The following is a 21,069-nucleotide window of genomic DNA, read 5'->3' as shown; positions in this document are numbered from 1 at the left end:
TATTATGCAAAACAAAACACCCATCCCTACTTCCAGCTTTTCTTAGCTCTTCCTCCGCAACAATTTTCCCAAAATAGTGATAATAAAAAGTCCAGAAATGCATGTGGCATTGGAAGAGAGGTGATGCGGGGATCCCATTTCAAAAAGGACTGAGAAGGCAGAAGGGTCAGCTTTAAATTACATTCAGAGAGGGTGCCTCAAGGATGTAAAGAGCCAGTGATTTTTCTGGATGGGCTGACCTTGCACAAAAGCCCGTCAGGTGGTATATTAACGTCCTTGCAGCTCTTCCCATATGCTCTATATGTTTTGTTGCCAACACTAGCTCTAGACAAAGGCCAGTAAATTCAAGTTTGTCTATTCTGGCAGTTCTTCCTAAGTAGTCATGTGATACAGAAATGGGAAATTTGCTCTTAATCTTAGCTGATAAATCACATCGTAACTCAGGCAAAACCACACAGTAATCTTTTAAAAGATTTAAGTGTATCTGTTGTTCAACATATATTAATTGCATTTCTATCACAGTGACTAAAAAGAATTTATTTCCTACTGCTATCAACAAAAGGCAACAAGACACAAAAAGAGCATTTTTCCCCCTCATTATAAGAATATCAGAAACCTGGAGCTAGTGATTGCAAGCTATTCGAAACAAATGTAGTGAAAAGTGAAACCACACACTACAGCATGAAAAGCATATTAACCACCTCAAAGGAAAAGTGATGGGGAATTAATAGATCCACTTAGTACCATGGGAGAAGGTATTAAAATCCACAGAGGTGAAAAAGGTCACTGTAAACAACTATGACAACTCTCAGAATCACTAAAGGAATGGCAAGGCTTCAGCTCCTTTTTCTTTTTTTTTTTGTTGCATGACTTATTTGTCAAGTTATGGGAATTTAAAGAAACCCTCTAGTCAAGGTGGAAAAAGGAGCTAGTAAACAGGAGCACGATTAAGACTCGTGAAGAGTGGTGAACTACAGAAAAACAGGAGGGGCACACCACCTCCTCTTGCCCCTTGCACAGTGTACGAGGGGGCACAGAGCACTGGTCTTTCTAAGAGGGGCAGCCGAGAGTGACAATGTACTTCCTTTTGCCTACGAGGACACTGAACTGTTGCTGCAGTCTGGTGGAGCACATTCGCTAAATATCTCTTGAAGATAATATAATCTCTTTGGGAAGGGGTATGTAATACTAGAAAGTCCTAAGTTTCATGCATTGGGTGAAATAAATCTGAATCTCCTGTGTACCTCAAAGATCCTGCATTAAAAACTGGCACATCTATCTCTTTCTAACTGAAGAATTATAGCAAGATTATCAGTGCATTAGTATCCAAGATGCTAGAAAACCTAGCAAGAAATTAAGTGTGTTGCTGCCGGAATATTTGGGAAAAGCAGTGGACTGAAGGAGATTCAGGAGAAATACTAGAGCTGTGTTCAAACAGTTATTTATGAATCCTGCTTACAGTATACAGTATTTTTCATCTAATTTGTATCCCTAACAAAATCATGGAATTGATACCAAGAGAACTAGACTCGGCACAGGTGAACACAATTCCCAGCAGCAGGAGGTCCGAGAGAATACAGCTGTCCTGACAAACCCTCTTTTTCACTTTACAGAATCACAACTGAGCAGAGGAAGGAAGGGGAGGAGATGTAATGCATTTGAGTGTGGGAAGGAAAAGCATATGATACTTCAAAATATTGTCAGTGCAAACAAAAAGCTTTTTTTCCTGCAATATAGCAAATGACAGGGAGGCATCCATGTTTTAACTTAAACGCCTAACTCTTCTTGCGTTCTTCTTCAACCTCAGGGCTTGCCAAGGGAGGTGCTGGGATGTGGCCATTCTTCCTCGCTTGTGTTGACCCTGCTGGTCAGAGAGGGCAAAAACCCCAGAGAGAGTAACTTCTTAAATGAAGGGAGTTCTAAAAAGCCTACATTTTTCAGTTGGCCAGCTCCGTTTTTTTCTGAATACCCTGTTGCTTAACTTGAATATCCACATCTGAAAGAGCAAGCCTGCCATATGGATGTTTAATGAACTTGGGGGAATGTCCAACACTTCAAATCCATTTCTTAAACACTGCCTTTTGAAATAAGAATTGCTGCAAGGTAACCCGTAGGCTAGGATGCAGCAGGAGAATTCTGATACAAATGGAGAGTGTTTTAAAAGCAAACATTCAGAGCTTTTAACCTTGTATATCGTTCTCATAATCACACTACTGTAAAGAAGCTTCAGTTGGCACAGAGGTGGGATATCATGGGGACTGAGGTCTGAAGTCCTTTTCTTTTCCTTCTGCAGTAATGCAAACAGCTGCAAGTATAATGAGTTAGGCTAGAATAAAATGCAAATTTGTAATTCATTTTAATACTTGGTTCAGAAATTAAATGTGTGATTTTTCTGTTAACAGCAATTTTGATACATTCACATGGCTTCTCTCATTTAAAAAAAGATTCAAAATTGACTTTGAAAATAAGTAATGAAAAAGAATTCTTTTCCTAAAGTCCAGTCAAGGGTAAAAAGGGAAAAAAGGAATGAAGAGGAGAAAAAGTACTTCACTGAGATTGGTCAAGCTCTTTACAGCCACAAACCACTTGAAACACTATCTGCTATGCCCTGGGTCTTGGGAAATAAGTAAAACCTCTTTCTAGAGCAACAAAGCATTTGGAAAGATCCATGTATCCTTTACGAAATGTAGCAACCTCCGAGTCAAAATGTGATGGCTGTTTCAGAATAGACGTTATTAGAATAGTCATCAAGAATAAGGAACCTTATGCAGCTATTCTCAGGTCTACACTAATGTATTCTTCTCTACAGAAGAAGTAAAAGCAGGGTGAAAAACCTGAAAGCATCACCAGGTCCATTCAAAATAGGCAGGACAAAAATATGGGAGAATCTTTTAGGGGAAGAGAGAAAGGTGACATACAAGCAAGACAGTTTTCCCATGTAAGAAGAACACTTGGAGTGGGAAAAGAAATGGCTTCCAGGATTACATAAACCAAAACGCCAGACTGGAGGACTAGTTTCCAGAAAATAACCACCTTAATTTATTTAAGTTTCTTTATTGGCTCCTGGAAATGAAGAGAACTAAGATTTCTCCCCAAACCCACGTGGTGGGAGCTGCAGATGGGAATCACAGAGAGCTCACATCCAGGCAGTGACCCGCAGAATGGCGGCAGCACAGCCGCAGGAGTGCGCAGCAGCAGGAGCGCTCTCCTCCCCGTGCCACTGCCTGGTCCCTTTCCCGCCCAGCAGATACGCCCAGGGCAGATCTCTGGTCTCTGATGGGGAGCCACTCAGCCATTCCTACAAAATACCATTTCAAAGTTCTTTTCTGCTGCCTCGCCATACCCCCTGCCCCTTTTTTTCCCCTCCAATCTGCCAAGTTTTGTAAATATTTCATGAACTGCCTACATGCATTCCTGCACGAAAATCTTGCTAACAATAGAAACCATTACTACTCTGCGCTGCTACGCTACATCCTGCACAAGGTCATTCTGTTTTTCTTCCTTAGTATCTTTGCTCCCAAAGGGAAAATGCATTAATGGCAAGGAGAAAACAGCTGCCTGCAAGCAGCCACAAGAACAAGAAAATGGTGTGTTAATTACCAGCACTGATAATGCCAGTCTGAACAGCATTAAAAGCTGAAAAGCATATTTGGATTAAAATAATAAATAATAATAATGGTTTTCAATCTCTAATATCTGGAATCTACAAACTGCTACTTCAGCCATTATGGCTATTGTTATGGCAAAAGAAAAAGACTTAAATAAAGCTTGTTGATGTGTTTGTCAGCTGCTCAGGAGACATCAAGTAGTTCATCGTGATGATGGGTTGACGAAATATTGCACTGAATTACAGTGAGAAAAAGGTAAAGAACATATTCTTAGTGTTAACCAAGACCTACTTTATATGTTAGAACAACAGGATCACAAAAGCTCTTTTCAACTTTATCTTTTGTTGCCATCATTACAACCCAACAACACTCCCAACAGCTTTCTTTTAGGGGCTAGAAGTAATATATGACTGAATGAACTGAAAGTGAAACAAAGAATCGCACAAGGTTCCCTAAACTGTGATTATGTCAATTTAGTGGAGCTATCTTTCTTCTTGAAATAACTTATTTTTCCTGAACCACAAAGCATATCATGACCACAATGGTGTTCCTATTAAAAAAAAAACTTTCAGTGAACACAAGCAATGCGCTGCCAACTCCTCTGTCATAGCATGGAGGCTCTGCTTACTCTGAATTGGTTAAAAGGGCTTATACTTATTTTTACATTAATTGAATGTAAAGCAGGAGTTGAGACATCTGTGGCTAAGTGGGCAAGAGTGTTCACTTTTGTTAAACTCCCACTATTTTGATGGAATCTGGTAAATAAGGTAGTCAGCCCTTTAAGCAAAGCTAAGATACTTTTTTTTTTTTTAAGAAGAGTTAAGCATTTAGAAAAGCTTCAATACATCTTTTATGATTTCCTATTATATTGTTACCAGGATCATTCTCAGTTGTTCCAAAGACTTTGTTCAAAATAAGACACCACTAAATGTGTATGACCAGGGCTAAGAGAATGATATGCATTGGAAAATACCTTGCATCCAGGGCTAAGCAAATCAGTCGTCTTCAAGTTCTGTATTTCAAATACACTTCATGTATTTTGTGATTGTGGGACTGTATTACCTTACATATAACTATATACAGAAAATGACTAAATAAATTTCAAATTTAGTTTGAACAAACCAATCTCTTTCTGATATCAAAAATCCCTTTAACTCAAGACCCAGGAAAATGAGACCATCTGCGCAGTCTTCCCTTAGGCACTAGTTTACATGTTGTCCTGGTTTCGGCTGGGAGAGAGTTAATTTTCTTCTTAGTAGCTGGTACAGTGCTGGGTTTTGGAGTTAGTGTGAGAATAATGTTGATAACACACTGATGTTTTAACTGTTGCTAAGTAGCGCTTATCCTAAGTTAAGGATTTCTCAGTTTCCCATGCTCTGCCAGCAAGCAGGTGTGCAAGAAGCTGGGAGGGAGCATGGCCAGGACAGCTGACTCGAACTAGCCAAAGGGATATTCCATACCATGGAACATCATGCCCAGTATATGAACTGGGGGCAGTTGGCCAGGAGGGGTGGATCGCTGCTCGGGCATTGATCAGCGGGTGGTGAGCAATTGCATTGTGCATCACTTGTCATTTCTTGGGTGTTGTTTCTCTCTTTTTTTTTTAAAATTATATTCCTTTTCATTACAATTATTATTCTTATTATATTTTTATTATTATTAGTTAGTACTATATTTTATTTTACTTTAGTTATTAAACTGCTTTTATCTCAACCCACGGGTTTTACTTTTTTTTCCCCCGATCCTCCTCGTCCTCATCCCACTGGGAGGGGGGAGGGATGAGCGGCTGCGTGGTGCTTAGTTGCTGGCTGGGGTTAAACCACGACAATGTGTAAATTTAGTTCTAGATTTTGAATTTACTCTGAATTAACTGTGACAAATCTCTTCATTTTTTCATGCAGGTTGATTAATTATTGGAAGACTTGAAATCACTTAAGATCAAGGACCCCCACTTCACCTATAAACCACACATATGAGCTAAGGTATTGCCGGAAACGATAACAGTAATTTCCACTGGTGGATGCAGAGCTAGGGGGCTCAGCAAGGCCTATTACATCAACAAAACGTACCAGGATCCATTGAAATAACTTTAGAAAAAAATCCCTGCTCGGTGTTTTCCAGTAACAAGCCTGGAAAACATTTTATGGAAGAGGTGAGAATTCTTGTTCCCATTGCTCAGATGCTAATAGCAACATGGCGATGTGCTACCATCAGCAGCAAGAACTCAGCCAGGCTGTTAAGTGTTGTAGCTGGCAGGATTACTTACATTTTGCAGCTGGACTCGGCTTTGTGCCATACACTCCGACTTTGCCATCATGCTGGAAGCATTTAGGCTGTAGGTTTTCCTATTCTGTGTTTCTTTCAGCTGTTCATGAATTTGCTTTGTTTGTTTCCTGCAGAGAGAAATAAAATTCATGTAAGAAAGAGCTAGTTTGATCTTCTACTATAGCCATGATATTTTTATAGCCATGGTTCCCTTTGTTCAAAACTTCACTGTATTAGATTAACCAGCTGAGCTAATTCACTAGTGTCTAATATTTCAATGCAGTCGTCATTTTCTGGCGAGGCTTAAGAAAGGAAAAAAAGAGCTCTTCTGTTTAAAATATCTTCTATTCTCAGATTGCTATAATAGCATGCTAGTTGTTTTAGTGCAGAATTTTGTAAGATCATCTATTACGTATTTAACAATAGCTTGCAAGTAGGCCTGAATAGTAAAAAAGCATTTTGCTCTGACTTGGAACAAAGATTTCTGCTAGCTGATTAGACTGGATCTATAATCCAGTATCTTATATAGACCAGCTTTTGCTTACATGCTTAAAGCTGGAAAAAAACATCAGTGTGGTATCTGAGGCTGTGTTTTTGACATATTATACTATGATCCACTATGTCAGAGCTAGGAATACCACTAGATGAATCACTTGCAATATTCAGGAGATAACTACACTATTAATAAAGGCTTTCTGTTTCTGCCACACTATAGTGACAAACTGAGTTTTAAAATTCTGTACATGATTGAGGATATGAGGCAGCAAACTTTATTTTAAATATTTCATTTATCTTCTGCAAACAGGTATCTCAGCAGGGCAAAAACTGTTAGCAAAATATATTTAAGGTCTTTTATCAGTCTCCATTCTTTTGATAAGCTACCTTGTCTGAGACTATCAGTTTTAAATGAACACGAGAAATAACTCCACAATTCTATTTTAATTCTTTCCTTCCTTCCTTCCCTTCTTCCTTTTTCTCCCCAGCAGATGCATCTCCAGCAGCGAACCTACAAAGGCCCTGGAAACCGCCCAGCAAGGTCAAGGACTTGCCAGCAGCAGCAGCACACCAGCAGCTTTTGGACAGCAATTGGTGCAGAGCCGAATTTCAGAAGGAAGTGATTTCAGGGAAGTGTCGATAAGAAATAAAGGAAATATAGTCTTTCTATATTGAAATTTGAAATTTTAGCAAAGAAGCTTCAGCAACATTTTGAAAAATTTCTGGTGATTTTGCTGCTGAAAGCCTTGTGACATCATCAAGTCTGACAGCATCTTACTTGACTTAGACCAATGAATTTGACACTGAATGAAGTATAGAAGTCATTTTAACTTTCAGTGGAGTCTGTGTCTAGTGCAGGAAAGTGTAAGAAACCAGAGGAAAATGACTTAAGTGGTCAAGGGGGGAAATTGTGAGAAAGGACAAGTTCCCTCAATATGAAAGAAAGCAGTGAGAAGTATCAGTTCAGGTATTCAATTTTAATAATATAGTTTTTAATATAGTAAAATAAATATATGGGATTTCCTCTGCCTTTGAGTCCCTTAGTTCTGATTCAGCACTGCACAATTTAAGCATTTGCTTAAATTCAACAAGCTGTAAGCACCTGCTTAGAAGCAGGTATTTGTTATAGCACGTTTCCTAAATACAGGTCATAAACTGTAATAAATCTTGGACTCTATAAGTATCTCTTATGCTTTCTATTTACATCCTATTTTGAAACAGCATGGCAAATGAAAAAGAATGAATTTACATTGTAAGCATGTTACAAATATGCGTGGCATGTTTTGAATATAGCTAGGAGCTCATAATTATTAAGATTTATTAATATGGGTGGGTGAGGAAATAATTTCTCAAGCACAAAAACTTATTAAACTTTCAAAATTTTTCCTTAGCCGAAACAACTTGTAAAGTTAATATCAGAATAATCTGAATAGATATATAACCTGAAGGATTATAGTGTCAAATTAAATTAATTAGTCAGTTTATTCTGAAACATCTCTTTTAAAAACATTTTTTCGTATCTACTCATTTTTGAAACCAATGAAATTGAATAATTTAATTTATAAAATGTCAAAATGAACTCTTTAGCTTCTCATAAAATTCCAGGGGAAATTCATAAAAGCAACTCTAGAGTTTGTATGAATAATTATTTTCTGACTAGCTCAATTACATACACCGAGGAAATAAGCATATATATCCGTACGTCCTGCTGGAAAGCCAGCAACTTGCATGTTGGTCTCCATAACGGTTATGGAACATCCAGTCTTTTTTGATGACTGTTTTTGAGTGGAGACTTCATATAAAGTCTAAACAATGACAGTGAAACATGATCACAGCACCAGACTTTGGGAATCTCTCCTATACATACAATGTTTGTAGAATTTAATCAGGAAAATAACAAAACAAATTACAAATTTTCGGAACTCTAATATGGATTTATTTAGAAAACCTGGGTTTAGAGTTGTCTCTACATCTATAAACACATGTAAGTAAACTGGAATATTCAGCTTCACTGCTGCAATCTTTAACATTACAATTGAGATTCCCAAAGGTAATTTACTGAGAAACAATCTAATAATTAATTTCCTTTTATGTTCACGCAACCTAATATTAATATTAGGTTTATGCATATTCATTTTGCCAAACTATAGGATGCACAGTTATAAAACTAGAAACGATTAATAATTCAAAGTTACTCACGATTAATATATTTATTTTATAAATTTTGTTTTCAAAACAAATGGGCCTTTTGTGTTCTACTTTAGAGATATTTGGCAATAAAGTGTTGTTACTTCAGCAAGAAATAAAGTCACTAGTCATTTATAAAAGTCTAAGCCATAAAGAGCAGCCCATTACTGTACTCCCCCTCTGTTGCTAACACTTACAGCACTTTCTTGATTACCCTAAAAGGCATAATTGGAAGGGCATAGTGTCTATAGTTCTAAACTTCCTCAGATTGAATTTATTTTCAAGAAGGACTTTTAATTTAATGGTGCATAGGGAAGTGCATATTTCTAGCAGCAGGTATTATACAATTGTCAGACTAAGAAAGTCAGGGTCAGTGTCTTCATGGAAACTTTTTTCTTAAAGGGTGCACCATTCGGAGTTTCTGTAGCTGTTAGCAATATTTTAAATTTTTGATACATCAACTTAAACCCAAGGATTATCCCCCATGCAGAGGGAATGCTTTGATAACTCTTAAGCATGATCAAGATACATCTGCCTGATAAGGAAGCTCCTGAAAATCTGTTGACTAAAAGCTAACATGTGGTAAGGGTTGAGGCACTTTAAATTTGTTGGGTTTTATACCCTTAAGACACTGGCCAATGTCACAGTTACGATACTGTTTTATGTGGTCTCTATGCAACCCAGTCTAGACACTCTTATTTACTTTTTGGACAGTTTGCCAGATGGAGCCATAGCCAGGGAGTTAGGGATTGATTAGTATCTTACCATTACTGCGTTTCATATATTTGATAAGACCTCTTGACTGAACTGGAGGTGCTCATTTTCTCATTACTCTTGAAACTTCAGTTCCCAGTATCTGGCATAAGCACACTTCAACTCTTCGCAGTAACCCTTAACTATCATATTTATAACACAGATAAAAAACCAAACCCAACATCCCCACCTCCTGCCGAGATATGAAGCGCTATTGTCCTGTGAGTTCATCGTTGAAGCATTATTTCTACTCATTACTTTTAGACATAGCTCTCCCTACCACCTCAGCAAAGCCATGGTATTTTGAAAGCTGTGCCAACGTAGCCCTCCACCACTCCCTACAACAGCGCAAAACCAAGTGGGGCACAGCTGAATAACAGAGGGACATTTTATTCACACTATGCTCAGTTGTTGACTGCATGTTCTTCCAACTGACAATCCCATTCTGCCTTTTCTGAATCTCTCTTCATCAGCAAAAACCCCAAGCCTTTCCAGGAAGAACAGGAACACCTTATTCTCTCTTTCTTTCTTCTGCAGATCTAACATGCGTAATGACATTTCTAATGCAGTGGCAAAATGGCTGTCTCTGCTCACTACTTATATTACAACCAAGGAGTTTGCAGAGAGGAACTGTCCTGCCACAGCATCCTCCCAGTCAGCATCACTGTCATACTCTAGGTCCAAAGAACAATTAAACAAAATCCCTCAAGACATTAGAACAGGTAGGAGTGTTTAAGATAAACATGAACCAACTCAAATCTTCACTCAAATCATCAGGAAATACCCCTGAAGTTTGAGGGGAAGAAAAAGGGGAAAAAAAAGGCCTGGTGACTTTTCTAACTTCTTTTTTTTCCTGATAGAAATGTCATTTTTTTTTTTTTTTAAATAAAAAGTAGTCCTCATCAGATTTCCTACCCATTAAAATAAATTCTAAACAGGGGGATTCAGATAAGCATCCAAACTTTTAAATAGTGCAAATCTCCACATTTTTGATGCTCAGCCACCATGACTAACCTCATGCAGGTACTATTTATATTGATACGTGCTCTCTCATTAGCTCCAGCTGGAACAGGAATGAAGGATGACAACCATACAGAACATATTTATAGATACAGTGGCACTGACAGCATGTCATGTAATTGCTATGAGGTTTTCGCAACTCAAATTACACACATAACAATAAATATTATAAAATACTGTTCAGTTGGGAAGATAAAGAATAGGGCGGAAAGTGAGTATTTCACTTGGAAATAGTTCAATGTGCTTGTGCATTACAGATACTCATTATGCAACTACATCAGCAGTTTACAACTATTAGCTACAGGTTACAGGTATCTGCAGAGAACTAGTCTCTTTCTGCATTTCTAACTTTACCTTTGTTCTCAGCATACAGAAACAAAAGGGACATTCAGGGATATGAAATGAAATGCAAAAAGGAGATGGTATGTTTAAACTTTTATTTTCAAAAGAGGGAAGTGATTATCGCACTGATAGTAAAAGACACAAAATTATTATTGTCAAAAAAAGAACTGGAAAGGACACAATCTCTTCTTTCCTGATATCAGAAAATAGAAACAAGAACACATATTACTCCTGTTTACTTTTTTTTTGGACTTGGATAGTGTAGCCATGGGGAACAGTTCTAGCCTGTCCAGAGATAAAAACAGCTTCAAAAGGAGGGGAGAAACTGAAGAATTGTAAAGCTGTAAAAAGGACAGAAGCTAAATAACGAACACGCTAGACGAAGGCTCTTACTTTGTTTTGAAGTAGAACGCTGCACAAAGCATGCCCACTACGACTATGCCAAAGACGATACAGGAAATAGACAGCACCTGGCGCTGGTACACTTCTTCGCTCTCTGTGAACAGCAAAATTGAGAATTATGAAAGCATCAGAAAACAATATTTGTGAAACGTGGATTTCAGCACATCATGGTTTCACTAATGATGGACAGATACGAGAGATTTGGAGGTCTGGGTTGGCCAGTTCCTCAACAGAATGGATGCTTCTCTGAACCTCTCATCTAGATAAGGTTCATAGAGTTGTGGCCTCCTAGGAACGTTTTAGAAAATGGTTCCAATACACATTGAGAGATACATAATAATAAAAATCAGGATAGTTTAATATTTTCTCTGCCCTACATGGTATTTTTCATCTTTTTTAGAAAGCTTCTACTGTCAATAGGATCAAGAACCCTATAACCATGGAGTTTTTCTGGCTTAAGGCAAGACCCGTCAGAGCTCTCACAAGGTTCCACAAGATTCAGAGTTCTTTTTTAGCTACCCCAAAAATATAAGGTTTTTTTTGATTGAATGGTGATTACAATGCCTTAACTCCTATGTCATTCCCTGTACTTGAAGCTTATGTACAACATACCACAGTAAAAAATTAATTCAATCAACTTGGATGGAACCCAATGACTACTGTGCTGCAATGCACTAGATATTGCTTTCATGGGAGTCTATTTTTTAAAAGAAATTTCCTTAATAAATCTCATAATCTTCTAATTAATTTTAAAACAGGAACAGAATGAAAGTAAAAAAAAGAAAAAAGCTAAGAAAACAAGAGAAAACACTCATTCATGACAGCAGACAGAAGCTGATAGGCAACTGGAGTTTCACACACTGAATTCATCAACAGCTCCTTAAGTACTGTATTTTATTTTTATTATTTCAACTACTTCTCTAGTCCAATGTGCTAACAAGCTAAACAGATTGTTATTTTTTAAGATCAGTTTCTCCAAACATGCAACATACAAAACAGTATTTTCATTCATATATTTTAGGTAGAAAACCAACATGTAGGATTATCAAAGCACAGTACAAGCACTGTACACTGACAAACCTACATTTCCTTTCTAGGTTGGGGATCTTCAGTGCAGACCCCCCCATCAATATGAATACCAGGCACATACATCAAGTAGGTGACAGTATCTCCAAGTTTCAGGCTCGTAAGTCTCAGGTTCATAAGAAGAAAATATTGTATGACAACATCAAGGTGAATCTAGGCAAATATTGGAAAAAATCTACACCTAACTGGAACTTCAGTCAAATACTATCTGGTGTTATAATGACTAAAGACTATGTACAGTATCCTAATCAGTACTAATTATTAAATTCTCAAGAATTAATAACACAGTACTGTTACTAAACATTTGGAATCTTAAATACAGTCATTTGTCTCTTGTAGAAGTCCCAATCCCTTTTCATAAGCTATTTCAAATAAAAGTACAAGTACCAAATCTTTATTTCTTAATTATTTCTTTACTTGCTCAAAGAACACCACAGTGATTTAGAAGCCATTTCTGAGATGCAAAATATCCTCAGCTCCTGTTGACTTTTTTCTCTCATTTAATTTTCAAATTCTAAAAGTTGTACTTTTAAAATATTGTCTTAAAAATAAAAAGAAGCAAATATAGTAACTTACACTTTTTATATGTCTAAAATATATCTGGAAAGGTTGTAATTCAATAGGAAATCCTGATAACATTGCAGTAAAACTGATTCTAGTAGGCCTTTAGGCCCATTCCTCATTGGCATGTATAAAATTTGGATATAGACAGTAAATCCTCATTGGCAATGAATGTTTGGGGTTTAAATTCCTTTTTTTGTTTTGTTTGTTTTTACTAGCCTCTGTAAACACAATTATCCACCTTCCATTTCCACTGCAGTACACAAAGGACTAATCTTACAAATTTTGAATTCTTATGTTGAGGTGGATCACACTGCAAATAGCTAAAGAATTGTTCAGTTCAGCAACTGTTAATCTATTCTGCCCGAATACCAATTTCAGCACCTACTGCCTAAGACCACAGCTAAAACATACATACTTGTGAACTGTAATTTCACTGAAACATTGCATATAATTTAAAAAAAAAAATCTATTTATTAAAAGAAACTGATTTAAGTAATGTGTGCAAACAGGCTTAATTTTGCTTTTCTTTCAGCCTCAGTCCTCATTAAATACTTTCTTTTGTTAGTTCTTTTGTTAGTTTTTTGAGAAACGGTGAGTTTAATGCAGCAATGGTCTTTTGTCAGTCATGAATAGCTATCACTGTCTTGTTAAAGATGCTGTAGAATATGGCTTACCAAGATAAAAGCAATTCAGAGACTGGACAATATTATCTTGCTCAAACAACTATGTGAAGATTTAAGTCTTTTGTGTAGTCAGATTAATCCCTGTCACTAGCTTTCAACACATGCTGATTAATGCTTTCTTTCCTTTTTGTTTGTTTTGTACAGTGCATATTTAAAGAACTACTTATTGATTAACTTCACTCCATTTCTTAGACACCTTTGTTCATTTTTTATTATCCTTTAAATCTTTATTTACGTATCCACCATTTTTTGTCTCCAACATCTTAAAATGTAATTAGTTAAGCATTTTTCCATTCTCTAATCTTCCATATTGGCTTTTTAAAAAAAACAACACCTTCTTACTGATAGAAATGTAATCTTTCTCTGCAAACTTTGAAGGTCTTCTCATTGTTGCCTTGATTCAGCCTCACTACTGCTCTAAACACGTATAGCACAGCTGAGATCCTCTCTAGCCAAGGTGTACTGAATAGGGCCTTTAAATAAGGCAGAAGCTAAGTACTGCAAAGCACTTTTGCTCTCACAGAACAGAAAGCTGTAGAAATTCAACATGTAGAAAAGAGAAGAACTGAAAATTCCTTCTCCTTAGTTGAAGAGGTACATCAACTTGTGCATACACATATATACATACTGAAAAAAACTTCCCAAGGTAATCTAAAGTGTGACTGAAATCATGATAAGTCTCTCTCTATTCACATATAGTCATATATTCCTTGTGAAGCAAATCACCTTAATTACATTCTATTGAAATAAATACTCTAGGGAGAGGATTCCTCATGTAATGAACAGCCAAGAAAATATTTCAGCTAAAAACCAAAATATAAACTGCCATGGATATTCCTGAATAATCCATCTGAGGAGTTAAGACTATAGAACATGAATTCCACCAAGCATTCAAATTACACAAAATACATAACCTATACCAACAGAAATACAACCACAGACCACAGTGCTGAAAAATAACATAGTAAACTGTTTAGATGCAGACTATTTTGTTTAATAAAAATTATGGAAAGAAAGATCTTCCCAGAACATAAAGACAAGACAAACTCGCGTGGGACATGAAGCCTGTTGAAAGGCTGGGTTCCCATAGGCAAGTCCCCATTCACTGTGTATGCTGTTACATGTCCAGCTCATTTTTGTTTATACTATTGATTCTTTCTTATTTTCACTCCTGCTATAAAATTGTCTCTCTCCCTTCACCTCTGTCACGTCACCCCACTGAATGTAAACTTCTCGTACCTTAAGTGCTCCTTTTTCTAAGCTTATCTCATGCATTTGCTACCATTATGAAACACAAAATGACTACTGGTGACCCATGGAAGCAAAGTTTCTTCCAGCACTCACATGACAGTGAAATTTCATCGGTCTGTTACCGAAAAAAAGTACATGCCATATTCCAGGTACTAGGGTTTGGGGGCTTTTTGCTATCTTGCTCTTTAAAATTTACTCTTAAAGGCTGTCATCTCTCTGCTTTATGCATGTGAAAAGTTCCACTGAAGCATACACGTAAGTCTTTAAAGGATTAAAAAGTGTACGGTAGACACACTTTTCTCGCGATTGTTACTTCTAAAGGATATGGTAGTTTTGTTGTGTAAATAAGCTGCAACTTGCCTCTGTGACTTTATTATAAAAGGAAAAACACTGGTACAAGATCCTGGAGAAACAACCACTTATGTTTCTAACCATATTACTGAGAAAAAATAATTTAGTTAATTAAAACAGGTCATGTTAGGCTTTGTTAGCACCTAAATCCACAATATCATTATCAGCCATAATCACTGGATCCTCTAGTTCTACTGTGTATTTTCTGAATTCATTGAAATATCTTTGAAAGGTATTTCAAATATGAAGACCAGCATTGTGCATGTGGCCTAAGCAAAATGATAACAAAACAAAACCAGTAGCTTTCCCCCTTGTGGTGCTTATTTCAATGGCTCTTGAATAAAATCTCAATATGGTCACAAGCATCAAAGAGAATAATTACTGAATATTCAAACTGAGTCAACTGAGAAATTATGACATTTACCATACAAATGCATTACTTGAGCTTTGCTCTATAAAGAAAAAAAATACAAATAAATGTGCAGATTAATTTTTCTGCTGAAGTTTTTACTCCCAGCCCAAAAAGCACCACAAACCCCAACAGCATTCAGCATTCCCTTACCTTCCTCACTCCCCTCCCCTACATGGACCCACTCTGCATCGCTGCAAGTAACAACATGCTATAGAATAAATATGGAAAGCCCAGTATCTTGTCATTGGTATGTATGACAAACAATTGCTTTCCATGTGCTTTCTCCCATGGATAAATGCCAATGAAAACTTTATGAAAATAATTCTATGACTTATTTTCACCAGAAAATTTAGAGATGTTGTTCTTCACCTTTTTCTCAATCCCTGCCATTTATGAGTTAACAGAGGAAGCATGGCCTAATGGATAGAATGTAAAACCACCTTTTCCTCAATAAATTACAAGACAGCATGAAGGCAGGCTTTCTTGTTGTCCCCATGCAAAAAATAAGCCATGCAGGTACAGCGAAGTGGGCACTGTCACCTCTGCTGTAACCTCACTGCCACACACTTTTTTCATTTCCCTTCATTCCCTGCCAGTGCATTTTCTGACACGCCTCTTAGCATGCCATACTGTATTGGAATGTCCTGCAGAGCCAGAACCTCGCTACTGAGGTGAACCTCAACAGTATCATTTGCCACTTACACTCTTATTGGTGTCCTGCATCCTCAAAGTCCCATATACAACAACAGAGGAGGACCACATGGAAATCCATACACAACGTCAAGATTTCCAATAAAATATGGATTCCCATAAGTTGAAAGGCAAGAGAGTAGTTAAAGCATATTTCTCAATATACTTAGATTTATGTGTGACAAGTGCTGAACTATATACGGCATTCTAAATTTAATTAATGAAGAGAATAAAAAAAGCCTGCGTGTTCCACAAAATCTGTGATTGCCTCAGCATCAGACTTCCAAATCTCCCAAGAGTCTTCTCTGTTCTTTCACTTGCAAAAACCTGCTGTACAGATTCACTGCCATATGCTGTAGCTTGTGCTAAGGCACAAATTTAACAGTTGAAATGCTACAAGCCACAGTTCACAAATTTCTTCTTCAACCTTGGGTAAGCCAATACCCTTGTTCTTTCTGTAACCATGAGGATAATATTGCCTCTTCTATTTCAGTGATTAACATGATAAAATTTAATATAAACACGTTAACCTCTAAAGGAATGAAGTCTATGCAAATACATGAAATAGATAAAACTGCCCCAGATAATTCTGTTCCAACGTCTTTAAGAGCATATGCATTACTTCACATAAAATACCATGTTTTATTCTAATTCTCAGCTACCTTTATTAGACACTGAGTTTTCTTCCTTCAACTTTCATCTGTCTGGGTAGAATTTCCCTTTTAAAAGGGCTTCAAAACACTTAGGTTCACAAATTAGGAGTGGAAGTTTGTATCTGCTATCGTTTACAGAAAGGGCAGAGTCAAGGTTAATTGCATAGATTCACATTTCAAACTGGAATCAGAGCAAGCTGATTTCTACTGGCAAAAGTTCATAAAGCATTTCATAGTTTCAATAGCGATTCTCTCTTGGGACGAACTGTTCGATGATTCTGATTGTAACAAAGATTAACAAAGTACATTTTCTTCTACTTGTGGAACATCCACAGCAGAAGGACCTTAATGAGAGCAAAGTGAAATAGATGTGGCCCATTATATAATTGCATGATATTATACATTGTTTGGCTATTGGTATTTAACACTATTGAGATCATTTTCTGCGTACACAGAAGGCAGAAAAGGAAGGGATGAGTGTTTAACCTATTTGACTGACCTATTTTGAGTACTTGATTCTACAATATTAATGCTGCATTAGCACTAGTTTTACATGGAATATTAAAAATGAAGCAATGAATTAAGTATAATGTTATAGACTCACCATGAAAAGGGATGCAAAGGTATGTGCTCTAACCCTGAGCTCTCAACCAGCTATTTTAGGTTGGTGAGTGAAAGGTGAAATCTCATTCAAAACTTAATGAACCAAAATCTCCTGAAAAATTATTTCCATCAAACTCATCCTTAAAAAACCCCACAAAATAAAATGAGCCAAACAGTGGAGAGTTATCTGCAAATAAGAAAAAAGAGAGGCTAACCTTACACAAGAATGTCTAGTGTTGTCTATGGTTACAACAGGAGTGAAGGTGCCAATATTCTTAGTAAGTTGTACCTGTTGTGAAGTGAAAATTTGATAAGTACTTTTAAACAGCAAGATCATAATTCTGAAGGTAAATTAATTTTAACTTTGGTTTCCTAAGAAACAATAATTTCCTTTTATATGCAGGGAACTTGGGAATTTGTGTCAGCTATAACCAGAACTCTAATAAACTTTCAAAGCCTTAGTTAAGTACATTCAATGCAACATATTTATTAAATCTTAGGCCTGAAGTAGCTCCGTAGGCAGCTAAGGGATGAGAGGTAGCTTTTTCCTTTTTAAGAAAAAGTCTGGTTAGGAGTTTTTGTGTACTGACAATTTACGAGTAAGACAATCCAATTCTATTACGAACTTTATCTATTTTCATTCTATTTCTAAGATGGATAAGGTCAGTCATCTATCAACAAAATTCATTACCTAAGTCTCATCAGCCTCTGTGTGCATGCGCTAATTTTCCTTTTCGAAAGATTCAGCTTTAGAATTTATTACAGCAATTCTAAGTTTCTCTAAGACCTTCTATTACTGCAAAAATACACCCAGCAAGCTAATCTGTACTACATTATTATTATATACTAATAAGAATAAAAGTTACATATGAACCTTGTTTTTATCTTATTCATTTTTGGTACGACCTGAATATAAATGTTTTAACTTGAGTTTGCTAAGTATAAGAGAAAAACAAATATGAAGACCATTCTTCCTCCCTCCCCCAACTTAACTTCCAGTCTGGATATAGGGGAAAAAAGGTACCTGGTTAATAGAGGCTGACGGCTAAAACCCTATGGCAATATTTTAGACAACAACCACGCTGAAAAAAACCCTTATGCTAAAAAGGGTAAAGCTGTCTAAAACTGTGATCCCCTGGGAGTAATCTCCCTGCCTGATGGCTGCCTGCATTTTTGCTGATGTGTGAAAGGGATGAGCAGCTAAGGAGCAGCCCCCTAAGGAATACCAGTCCCGAAGGAGAGAAACTTGATATCTGGTGGAGACAAAAAGAACCCACTAAAAGATCTGAAACATTTCATTTCTATTTTATATTAGACCACTGTTGAGGGCATTTCTACTAAAAATGCATCAGGTCGCTGAAGAAATAGTATCGTAGTAATACAGTGTCAAATTCTGGGCAAACCAGCTACACCTAAATGAGATGAACTCTTGCCCTAATCTCACGTGAAAACTTGCAGCTTTCAGATCCAAAGCTGAAGACTTACTGAAATTATTCCTGGGCAGTAAGGATTGCACATGGCCCTATATACTGTGGTATTCCTGCAACTCAGTTGCAATTGAGAAAACAAATGAACAGCTCTCAGCAGAAAAGAGCAGGGAAGCAGCAGGCATTTTCAAAGAAACTGTGTCCCTTTCCCCAAAAAGACTGCGTCATGTCTGAAATGGAGGGGGATGGGACCCCACAGACCACCTATTTTTTTGTCATCTCCTCTTGTTCGGTGCAATAAGGCACTGACCAACAATGATACTCCAGCCACCAAGCCAAACTCATCCAATTTAGCTATAACTCAATCAGCCATCAGCAATTAGTCCCATAAGCAAGTATACCAGTTACTGGTTTCCGGACACAGAAAGCTCTGCCTTTATTACCACAAATGAAAACGAAAAAGAGATTGAGAATAGCAAGAGGAAGTAGACACCAGTGAATAGGAACATCCAAATCTTAACAGCACGAAGAGGCAGAACAGTTTGCCCCCTCATTCTTTGATTGTGAAAGAAACTTTAGAGCTCCATATCCTCTCTTTGTACACTTTTTCTTTGTGTGTATTCACATTGCACAAGAGAGGACCTCAGCGTCAATGCTGTGTGAGTGCTTTTCCTGGCACGACAGATGGCATGACAGGCAGCACCGAGAACCCACCAGGGACGGGACAGCACCAGCAGCACAGCAACAGTGACTCATGTGGCCAGCAGAAAATGAATAGCAATGGAGTGGTACCAAAGCAGCCAACTGCAAAAATACACTGAAAGAAAATCCCAGTGGGACAGCTGGAGGTTTTTAAACCTTTGCAGTACTCTGCAAGTCTAGGTGGTGCAAAACCTCTTCATAGTACCACTGTTACGCTCACTAGTACCTCAATATTGAACTAACAGCTAAAACCACTTGTGTTTTAGTTACTAAAACCTCTTAGCTAATAGCTAGAACTTCATGATCTACCATCAAGTCTTACTCTTTATGTCACTTTTGTTTACTAAGAATCACAGCTCCAAGTACCTCCAGCTTCTACTGCAGGTCCAAGAGATGCAAATTCAACCCCTTAAATGAGGTCTTTCACCATCAGACCACTCTTAGTGACAGGACCATACTAAGTCAGCAGGCAAGGAGGGCATGCAAGATGCCGATAATTTAGTTTCACAGCCAAACACCAACCAAGCAGATAGTCTGCACAATTCCAGCTACCTTTGTGTTGACAGCACTGTTGACCGTTCTCATATAATGGTTTTGAAACCATTTGAAATTTAGGTAAGAAAAGCCACATAACTGTAATACATTACAAAGTCTGAATGTTACCTACTGGTCTTCCATTGAACAAAGAAATTTGCAACATTTTCTGCATTGTACAGAAAAAAGCTTCTAGTCTTTCACAGATATGCAAAAAGCTTCAAAGCATAAATCACAAAAGCTTAAAGACTGGAAAATATTACAAATATACGGTGATTTTTTTTTTTTTTATTAAATAACATTCTTTCCAGAAGGATTTAGTTTTGCCTTTTTTTTTCAGTGGTTATGTTTCCATGTATATTCTTACAGGCTATCAATTATTTGCCAGGTCCTAGAGACCTCTCATACCATAGATTTCCCACAGAAAGTATTATTCCCTTGCTGTCTCTCTGACAGAGTGTGCAAGCTCCACAATTTTGTATGAGAGTCTTAAGTGGGGGGGGGAAATGGTATACCATCCTGCTCCAGAATGATGACTCACCCCTTTTTTCTATCTTAATTTTTGTCTGCTTCTTGGCACATCTCTTCATCTTCCCTCTCTGATTTTGTTATCTTCCTTTCTTTTTCTTATTTTTTATTGTAAATCTTATAACCACAGTTCTGCACTTCAAAAATGTCTTTGCTATCATCTTTTTTTCCCCCACCATCAGCATGAAAAATCTTCCAAAGTGAAACTTCCGTTTAGCATTCATTCTTCTTGCAATATGACCTTCTGTTTCTGCAAAGTCCATGCTCAGCTGAGCTTTCCAGCTCTCCTGAGGCCCTGGTTCAGCCATACTTTGTGCTGGTAAATAGAGGAGCAGAGGGAAGGACATTTAGACACAAGCTTCCTGCATGAGTTACTGTAGAATGTATCACCGTTTCTTAAGATATATACATATATAGGGACTAATCCAAAGACCATTAAGTGCAATAGGCATTGGATCAGATACATAATCATTGCACTTTAAATTGTTTTATATGTAACTCCATAAAGACAGT

At 37.2% G+C, this 21,069-nt stretch overlaps 1 protein-coding gene across 1 annotated transcript in view; it reads right to left on the bottom strand.

Moving 5' to 3' along the window:
* The window catches only part of NRG3 (neuregulin 3), a 431,515-nt gene that overhangs the window by 20,462 nt on the left and 389,984 nt on the right, over positions 1–21,069 (bottom strand). The window contains exons 5-6 of the mRNA XM_050899232.1: positions 11,064–11,166; positions 5,875–6,001 (exon numbers count right to left, since the gene is read on the bottom strand). Coding sequence (XP_050755189.1) covers positions 5,875–6,001; positions 11,064–11,166 — 230 coding nt within the window. The remainder of the gene's footprint in view (positions 1–5,874; positions 6,002–11,063; positions 11,167–21,069) is intronic.

The sequence above is a fragment of the Gymnogyps californianus genome, chromosome 6 (assembly GCF_018139145.2).
Source record: "Gymnogyps californianus isolate 813 chromosome 6, ASM1813914v2, whole genome shotgun sequence".
Classification (NCBI taxonomy): Eukaryota; Metazoa; Chordata; class Aves; order Accipitriformes; family Cathartidae; genus Gymnogyps; species Gymnogyps californianus.
This window is presented reverse-complemented; position numbering and strand designations above follow the sequence as displayed.